At 40.4% G+C, this 10,036-nt stretch overlaps 1 protein-coding gene across 2 annotated transcripts in view; it reads left to right on the forward strand.

Annotated features, from left to right (window-relative positions):
* The window catches only part of LOC110523851 (M-phase phosphoprotein 9), a 33,200-nt gene extending 23,406 nt beyond the window's left edge, over nucleotides 1-9,794 (forward strand). For both annotated transcript variants that reach the window (XM_090234858.1, XM_090234859.1), the window contains exons 20-23: nucleotides 13-86; nucleotides 2,938-3,131; nucleotides 5,653-5,721; nucleotides 8,011-9,794. In XM_090234858.1, coding sequence (XP_090090984.1) covers nucleotides 13-86; nucleotides 2,938-3,131; nucleotides 5,653-5,721; nucleotides 8,011-8,112 — 439 coding nt within the window. In that variant the 3' untranslated portion in view covers nucleotides 8,113-9,794. The remainder of the gene's footprint in view (nucleotides 1-12; nucleotides 87-2,937; nucleotides 3,132-5,652; nucleotides 5,722-8,010) is intronic.
* Nucleotides 9,795-10,036: the final 242 nt, after the last annotated feature.

Here is a 10,036-nt window from a genome sequence, read left to right on the forward strand (position 1 = left end):
TGTCCGTTTCAGGTTTGACGTGGCATCAGACCAGAGACACCACTCCTTCCACAACTCCAGCCCCAGGAAGAGACTGTTTTCAGAAGGTAAAAGAAGCAATGTTGTTTTACACTCTTGACACCTGGTTAGTGTGTTCAGTGGAATACAGTGGCTTGCGAAAGTATTCACCCCCCTTGGAATTTTTCCTATTTTGTTGCTTTACAACATGGAATTAGAATATATGTTTTTGGGGGGGGTTGTATCGTTTGATTTACACAACATCCCTACCGCTTTGAAGATGCAAAATATTTTTGTGTGAAACAAACAAGAAATAACTTGAGCGTGCATAACTATTCACTCCCCCCCCCCAAAGTCAATAGACTTTGTAGAGCCACCTTTTGCAGCAATTACAGCTGTAAGTCTCTTGGGGTATGTCTCTATAAGCTTAGCACATCTAGCCACTGGGATTTTTGCCCATTCTTCAAGGCAAAACTGCTCCAGCTCCTTCAAATTGGATGGGTTCCGCTAGTGTACAGCGATCTTTATGTCATACTACAAATTCTCAGTTGGATTGAGGTCTGGGGCTTTGACTAGGCCATTCCAAGAAATTTAAATTAGAGGTAGACTGATTTATGAATCTCAACACCGAAACCAATTATTGGAGGACCAAAAAAAGCCGATACCGATTAATCGGCTTATTTGTTTATTATTATTTTTTTTATTATAATTTTGTTTATTTTTTATATATATTTGTAATAATGGCAATTACAACAATACCAAATGAACACTTATTTTAACTTAATATAATACATAAATAAAAATCTATTTATTCTCAAATAAATAATGAAACATGTTCAATTGGGTTTAAATAATGCAAAAACACAGTGTTGGAGAAGAAAGTAAAAGTGCAATATGTGCCATGTAAAAAAGCTAACGTTTCAGTTCCTTGCTCGGAACATGAGAACATATGAAAGCTGGTGGTTCCTTTTAACATGAGTGTTCAATATTCCCAGTTAAGAAGTTTTAGGTTGTAGTTATTATAGGACTATTTCTCTCTATACCATTTGTTTCATATACCTTTGACTATTGGATGTTCTTATAGGCACTATAGTATTGCCAGCCTAATCTCGGGAGTTGATAATAGGCTTGAGGTCATAAACAGCGCTGTGCATCCCAGCATTGCTAAGAGCTGCTGTTTGAATGAATGCTTACGAGCCTGTTGCTGCCTACCACCACTCAGTTAGACTGCTCTATCAAATCATAGACTTAATTATAATATAATAAACACACAGACATACAAGCCTTAGTTTCCGGATTTTACCATATTAATGACCTGTCATTTAGAAAACAAAACGTTAATTCTTTCAGTGAAATACGGAACCGTTTTGTATTTTATCGAACGGGTGGCATCCATAAGTCTAAATATTGCTGTTACATTGCACAACCTTCAATGTTATGTCATAATTATGTAAAATTCTGGCAAATTAATTACGGTCTTTGTTCGGAAGAAATAGTCTTCACACAGTTCGCAACGAGCCAGGCGGCCCAAACTGCTGCATATACCCTGACTCTGCTTGCATAGAAAGCCAGAGAAGCGACACAATTTCCCTAGTTAATATTGCCTGCTAACGTGAATTTCTTTTAACTAAATATGCAGGTTTAAAAAAAAAAAAATGCTTGTATTGATTTTAAGAAAGGCATTGATGACTATGGTTAGGTACATTGGTGCAACTACAGAGCTTTTTTCGCGAATAATGAATAATTTGTTAAATAATCAATAATCACCCATTTGGCGAAGTAGGCTGTGATTTGATGATAAATTAAAAGGCACCACATTTGATTATTTGCAATGCAGGACAAGCTAGTTAAACTAGTAATATTATCAACCATGTGTAGTTAACTAGTGATTGTTAAGATTGATTGTTTTTTATAAGATACATTTAATGCTAGCTAGCAACTTACCTTGGTTCCTTGCTGCACTGACGTAACAGGTGGTCAGCCTCCTCGTGGAGTGCAATGTAATCGCCGTCCACAAATGCTGATTACCGATTTGTTATAAAAACTTGAAATCGGCCCTAATTAATCGGCCGACCTCTAATTTAAATGTTTTGTTTAAATGTTTAAATGACCAAAAAGCTCCATTTTAGTCTCATCTGACCAGAGTACCTTCTTCCATATGTTTGGGAAGTCTCCCTCATGCCTTTTGCAAACACCAAACGTGTTTGCTTATTTTTTTCTTTAAGCAAGGGCTTTTTCCGGTAGTGTACGGCTTCAAGTGGTTCTATGGACAGATACTCCAATCTCCGCTGTGAAGCTTTGCAGCTCCTTCAGGGTTATCTTTGGTCTCTTTCTTGCCTCTCTGATTAATGCCCTCCTTGCCTGGTCTGTAAGTTTTGGTGGGTAGCCCTCTTGGCAGGTTTGTTGTGGTGCCATATTCTTTCCATTTTTGAATAATGAATTTAATGGTGCTCCGTGGGATGTTCAAAGTTTCTGTTATTTTTTTATAATCCAAACCTGATCTGTACTTCTCCACAACTTTGTCCCTGACCTGTTTGGAGAGCTCCTTGGTCTTCATGGTGCTGCTTGCTTGGTGGTGCCCCTTGCTTAGTTGTGTTGCAGACTCTGGGGCCTTTCAGAACATGCATATATCTACTGAGATCAAGTGACAGATCATGTGACACTTAGATTGCACACAGGTGGACTTTATTTAACTAATTATGTGACTTCTGAAGGTAATTGGTTGCACCAGATTTTATTTAAGGGCTTCATAGCAAAGGGGGTGAATACATATGCATGCACCACTTTTCCGTTTTGTATTTATTTTTTGAAACAAGTAATTTTTAAACTTCACTTCACTAATCCAAATAAAAATCAATTTAAATTACACGTTGTAATGCAACAAAATAGGAAAAATGCCAAGGGGGACACTACTACCCTCTTTCTCTCTCTCTCCTCCAGCCACCCAGCGGTCATCTGGTGGTTCAGTTGAGTCATCGGGCAGTGTTGAGCCCCAGGAGGGGGTGTGTGGGCTGGGCTGGGAGGAGCAGGGGGCTGGGGGGTTAGGCTCAGACCTCCAGGACCCCGGGACAGACCTCCACTCCCTGGCCGACGCTGAGAGGCTGTTTGACGAGCTCACTATGGAGAAACAACAGGTGAGACAGACTGTTACAAGGCTTTTGTTATTAATCTAGACCCTCACAATAGAGAGGACATGCCGCTCACTACGCATTCAACTGAAATGTGTCTTCCCCATTTAACCCAACCCCTCTGAATCAGAAAGGTGCGGGGGGCTGCCGTAATCGACATCCACGTCTTCGGCGCCCGGGGAACAGTGGGTTAACTGGGGCAGAACGACAGCTTTTTACCATGTCAGCTCAGGGATTCGGTCCAGCAACCTTTCAGTTACTGGCCCAAAGCTGTAACCACTAGGCTACCTGCCGCCCTGTGGGTGTAGCGAAATGATTGTGTTCCTAGCTCCAACAGTGCAGTTATATCTAACAATTCACAACAATACACACAAATCTAAAAGTACAACTATTAAATTAAGAAATATATAATATTAGGACAATAAATGTCAGAGTCCAGAGTATAATTATAGTGCATTCGGAAAGTATTCAGACCACTTGACTTATTCCACATTTTGTTATGTTACAGCCTTATTCTAAAATGTATTAAATTGTTTTTTCCCCTCATCAATATACACACAATACCTCATAATGACAAAGCAAAAACAGGTTTTTAGAAATGGTTGCAAGTTTATATTGAAAAAAAACCGGATAAACTTAAAAAAACGTAAGTATTCAGGCCCGTTCCTCAGTACTTTGTTGGAACACCTTTGGCAGCGATTGCAACCGTCTTGGGTATGACGCGAAGTGCAAAGCTGTCGTCAGGGCAAAGGGTGGCTACTTTGAAGAATCTCCAAATATAAAATATAAAGTTTGTTGAACACTTCTTTGGTTACGACATGATTTCATGTGTTATTTCATAGTTTTGATGTCTTCACTATTGTTCTACAATGTAGAAAATAGTACAAATAAAGAAACCCTGGAATGAGTAGGTGTGTCAACGTTTTACTGGTACTGTGTATATATATATATATATATATATATATATATATGTATATGTATATGTATATGTATATATATATATATATATATATATATATATATATGTGTGTATGTGGTGGGATATATGGAGAGTATGTGGATAGAATATTTAGTATATCTTTAGGATAGTACAGTGTATATTTACAGCAATAGTTGAATGGATTGATTTGACTAGAATACGATATGTACAAATTAAATGAGTAGGAGGCCGGCTAGTGATGGCTATTTAACAGTCTGATGGCCTTGAGATTGAAAAACGGCTTCTATCTCTTGGTCTCAGCTTTGATGCACCTGTACTGACCTCTCCTTTTGGATGATAGGTGAACAGGCCGTGGCTCGGGTGGTTGATGTCCTGGATGATATTTTTGGCTTTCCTGTGACATCGGGTGCTGTAGATATCCTGGAGGGCAGGCAGTGTACCCTTTGTGATGTGTTAGGCAGACCGCACATCCTCTGGAGAGGCCTGCAGTTGCGTGCGTTGCAGTTGCCGTACCAGGCGGTGATACAGCCTGTCAGGATGCTTTCAATGGTGCATCTGTAGAAGTTTGTGAGGGTCTTAGGGGCCAAGACAAATTTATTCAGCCTCCTGTTGTGGGTGGACCATTTCAGATTGTCAGTGATGTGTACACCGAGGAACTTGAAGCTTTTCACCTTCTCCACAAGCTCCCCGTTGATGTGGATGGGGGCTTGCTCCCTCTGCTGTCTCCTGAAGTCCACGATCAGCTCCTGGGTTTGTTGAGCTTGAGTGAGAGGTTATTCTCCTGGTACCAGTCCACCAGGGCCCCCACCTCCTCCCTGTTGGCTGTCTCGTCATTGTTGGTGATCAGGCCTACCACTGTTGTGACGTCTACAAACTTGATGATTGAGTTGGAGGCGTGCGTGGCGCAGCGGTCATGGGTGAACAGGGAGTACAGGAGGGGACTGAGCACGCACCCTTATGGGGCACCTGTGTTGAGGATCAGTGTAGTGGAGGTGTTGTTTCCTACTTTCACCACCCGGGGGCAGCCTGTCAGGAAGTCCAGGACCCTGTTGCACAGGGCGGGGTTCAGACCCAGGGCCCCAAGCTTAATGATGAGCTTGGAGGGTACTATAGTGTTGAAGGCTGAGCTGTAGTCGATGATGTAGTCCTATTTTATTGATGCCGTATATCTATCAATGACCGAGGCAGTCCTTTGACATCACACCTCACTAATCTCTATTGGATCTGTTCTACAGTATTACCTGGCTTTATGATTTTATAACCACTCCTCTCTCAATGATGTCTATTTATAGCTGGGTTCATATACCCCCCCCCCCCCCTTCTTTCCTGTCCTACTCTGTCCTTTCCAGCCCTGTCCTGCCTCTCCTGCTCTGTTATGACTGAGGGGTGCTAACTCCTTTCTCCTTCCCTTTACCCTTCAGCAGCCTTAAGTATCCTCCCGCCTCTGCCTAGGGCAACACACACACACAGCGCAGCGCGGCCTGCCTGCTTGGTTCATCTAATTTAATCTGAGTGCTGTGAAATTGTTGGTTAGTTGATATATTTATTTATTTATGTAATTCATTCATTTGGGTGTGTTTTGTGCAGATTGAGTCAGCGTTGAGCCGGATGCCTGGATCTGGTGGGAGGGTGAGCCTGCAGACCAGGTTAGATGAGGTAAGGTCACAGTCACACGCACCAAACCATGCAGGGCCTCATTACATAATAGTGAGGCATGATTGGGTCTAAATTAGGGCACTGATATGAAACTTTTGGCCGATATCCGATATGCCATAAAAATAAACGATACAGATATTTAAAATTGTAGCGGCCTTTTAAGCATTCTAGTACAGTTAAATAGTTGAAACACTGACAACAAAGTTATTTTGTTGGCATTTACGTATGTCCCCATTACCAGTAAAACATAATCAAAACCTATTTATTTTACTTGCTGTGCTGTTTTCGTTGTTAATTTGTTCAGTGTCAAGCAGTGAAGTTTCAGCTCTGTCTGTCCGTGGCCTCTTCTGTCATGGCTCCTCTTCCTCCGTGCACACTGTCACTCTGTCCGTTTTCATCTTGTCCAGCTGTGTCTGTAACATTTCACGTAAACCCTGTTTCTTGTCTGCATTGAAGTAGCAGTCCTTGTTCCTAGCATCGAGCATGGTGGCGACACAGTAAAGAGGCTCAGAGAGAATGCCACCGAATCGCTTGTTCACAGCCTCTAGTAGAGTACTTTTCCAAGTTAACCCCACGGTCTGTGTCGGCAGTTCTGTTGAGCAGGCGTTTCACGTCTGCTGCAGACACAGTTGATGAGCTTATTTCTCCAGTCAGTTGTTAGAATGGCGCTAGGAGTGTGTTCACGTTTCCAAGATGTTCTCAAATGCCATTGAAATGGCAGCAGCGGTATGAGAACCAGCACATTCTTGAGCATGCAATACCTCAGTATGAAATCCTCGTCGGCCCACCGTGCTGTCAGACTCCGCATGCTCATGGGGCTGACATCGCTGGTCCAAATGTCAGTCGTGAAGCTAATAGCAGTAATTCATAGATGTGCGTTTCAACAATACTGTGTAACTCCGGTAGGGCAACATCCAAAAAATAGCGCCTACTTGGTAGTGTGTACCGGGGCTCAAGGTGCTCGATCAGTCGGCGAAAGCCAACATCATCCATGACACAGAACGGTTGATTGTCAAGGGCAATGAATTCCATTATCTTGACGTTAATGGATTTTGCCTTTTGAGTTGTCTCGTTGAAATTTTCTGACTGCTGGACTTGAACTTGTTTAGTTGTTGAAGTGTGCGCTTAGTATTTTTCTGCTTTTGTTCTGTGTAGCGCTGTATTTTTCGTGGCGTCATTGTCATCTACCTACAGTTGAAGTCGGAAGTTTACATAAACTTAGGTTGGCGTCATTAAAACTCGTTTTTCAACCACTTCACACATTTCTTGTTAACAAACTATAGTTTTGGCAAGTTGGTTAGGACACCTACTTTGTACATGACACAAGTCATTTTTCCAACAATTGTTTATAGACACAAAGTTGACTGTGCCTTTAAACAGAAAATAGGCTAATTGACATAATTTTAGTCAATTGGAGGTGTACCTGTGGATGTATTTCAAGGCCTACCTTCAAACTCAATGCCTCTTTGCTTTACATCATGGGAAAATCAAAAGAAATCAGCCAAGACCTCAAAAACAAATTGTAGATCTCCGCAAGTCTGGTTCATCCTTGGAGCAATTTCCAAATGCCTGATGGTACCACGTTCATCTGTATAAACACCATGTGACCACGCAGCTGTCATACCGCACAGGAAGGAGACGTATTCGGTCTCCTAGAGATGAATGTACTTTGGTGCGAAAAGTGCTTATCAATCCCAGAACAACAGCAAAGGACCTTCTGAAGATTCTGGAGGAAACGGGTACAAAAGTATCTATATCCACAGTGAAATGAGTCCTATGTCAACATAACCTGAAAGGCCGCTCAGCAAGGATAAAGCCACTGCTCCAAAACTGCCATAAAAAAGCCAGACTACGGTTTGCAACTTCACATGGGGACAAAGATCGTACTTTTTGGAGAAATGTCCTCTGGTCTGGTGAAATAGAACTGAGTTTAAGTGTAGTTGGCTAAGGTGTATGTAAACTTCCGACTTCAACTGTATATATAGGTGTGCACGTCAGCTTTGACTTCGGTTTTTCACATCGGCGTTAAACTAGACATCAAGCCGACGCCGATGTTTGCATTTTTAGCTAATATCGTCCAATTCCGATATGCTTACCGATAGATTGTGCATCCCTAGACTAAATGTGATCTTTTCTTTTGTCATGAACGTGTTTGTTTGATGAAATGGACTCGTGTGATGTAATTGAATAGTATAGATGGGATATTACTTTAAAACAAAGATCTTTGTGTACAGTATGTGTGACTGTTTATGCTATTCCAGCTAAATGACTGTTTCCCCTATTCCTCAGGTGGCCTTAGAGAAGCGCCTAGAGAGCGTAAACCGTGACCTGGGTTCCATCCGCATGACCCTGAAGAGGTTCCACGTTCTACGCTCCTCTGCCAACATATAGCAATGTTTTTATTAGATGACGCCATAGGTAGGGTCTAGGGCTTTTCCTGGTCAGATCGCATGGTCAGGAAAAACTCCTGTTCCTAGTTATAGATGAATAAATATCACTGTTTTCTGTGATGTCGTTGGATAAAGAACCCTGATTGTTCTCTCTTAACTCGCAGGTTGGCATTTATTGAGATGACTCAAGCAGCTCTGCAGTGGTCACACTAGCTGGCACAGTCACAATGTCTTAAAATCTGATTTAAAACCTTAACCATACTGCTCACCCTAATGCCTAACGTTAAAGGGACATTTCAACATTTTTCAACTTCGTATTCATCGTCTTCACTACCCCAACATCAACATATATGTAATGTATGCGTTTCTATGTTTTGTAGTAAAAAATATAGGGGAAGATAAGTGTTTCCGATGACGACATCGGTGTGCATCGTGGGACTTTAACCAATTGTGAGTAGGCGTTGCCTACCAATTGTCTACTAATTGGTTGATGATGTCATTGGAAACATATCTTCCTCTAGGTTTTTTAATACAAAACATAGAAATGTGCCATTTTCACATATGTTGATGTTGAGGTGGTGCTGGAGATGATGATTATGAAGTTGAAATTTTTTTTAAATGAAGACCAAAAAGCACATTTTTGTTTTCATTCATTTTTATTTATTTAGCCAAATTTGACTTTGCAGCTGGCCCATCTAGCGAAAACCGTTCAGTTCTGCCTCCGGGGCAAAACTCATGACAATAAAGGTCAACCTGCTCTTAACTCTGTATCACAGATCACTTGTACATGACCCACAGTCTTTTTTACACATAAAACTCTGGGATATTTTTCTATATGTTTGGAAGAGCTCACAATTTTGAGGAGTATATTTTTAGAAATGCACAGATTTGTAAAGTCGTTTAATTTTTTAGACGTTATAAAAAGAGATAATATATGCTTTCCATATTCAGGTAAATTATGTCGATTTTTATTTGTTTTATTTTTATCAGCCATCTATGGATCAATATGAATGGCAGAACATTCTAATATCCAGCAGAGACATATACCCATCTGGAATGTTCCACTGCCATCTCCGTCTAGGAATACATTTTTATGCATCGTTTTGATATGTTTTTATTCCTCGTACACTGCATAAAATTGTATTTATTACATTTAATTGTGTTCATTACAATGTTTATTCCTGGTGCATTAAAAATATAATAATCTTGATAGCCTACAACATTCAATAAATAAAAAAATGTTTGCCCAAGCCATTGTTTTTCCCAGTTCTATCATTACTTGAAAATATTTTACAAAAACCTTGTATATTAGCAAATTTAAAGTTTTTCCATTTTTATATATTTTATCTCCTTTGAACATTATTTTGTTTTAATTATGTTGTGAAGGGAAGGATTACATCAGTACCTAACCCCCCCTCTCTTCCTAGTATACAATGGACTTCCTGCAAAAATTTAAACCAGCACACATTTGAAATATTACACACAAGTACACTGCTCCACAAATGGACATTGCTTGAAGCAACGTCTTATTGTAATGCATGGAATTTCTACAGTATTTACACTGTTTCAGTTTTTTTTGTCCATGTAGTGTTTTTTTGCAGTTGGCGATGAATGACTTGACATGAACTTCACTGGAACTAAAATGTACTGTTCTTTCAATAAATAACGCTTACTTTATTACAACACCTGGGTCTCTGTGGGTTATCAAGACTATATACAGTGCATTCAGAAAGTATTCAGACCCCTTGACTTTTTTCACATTTTGTTACATTGCAGCCTTATTCTAAAATGGATTTAAATTATTTTTTTCTCTCCCCTAAATCAATCTACACACATTAACCCATATTGACAAAATAAAAACTCTGGAGCAGGTTTTCATCAAGAATCTCCTTTCCCTCGATCCTGACTAGTCTCCCAGTCCCTGC

Source organism: Oncorhynchus mykiss, chromosome 5 (assembly GCF_057628025.1).
Source record: "Oncorhynchus mykiss isolate SJ-2025 chromosome 5, ASM5762802v1, whole genome shotgun sequence".
Taxonomy (NCBI): Eukaryota; Metazoa; Chordata; class Actinopteri; order Salmoniformes; family Salmonidae; genus Oncorhynchus; species Oncorhynchus mykiss.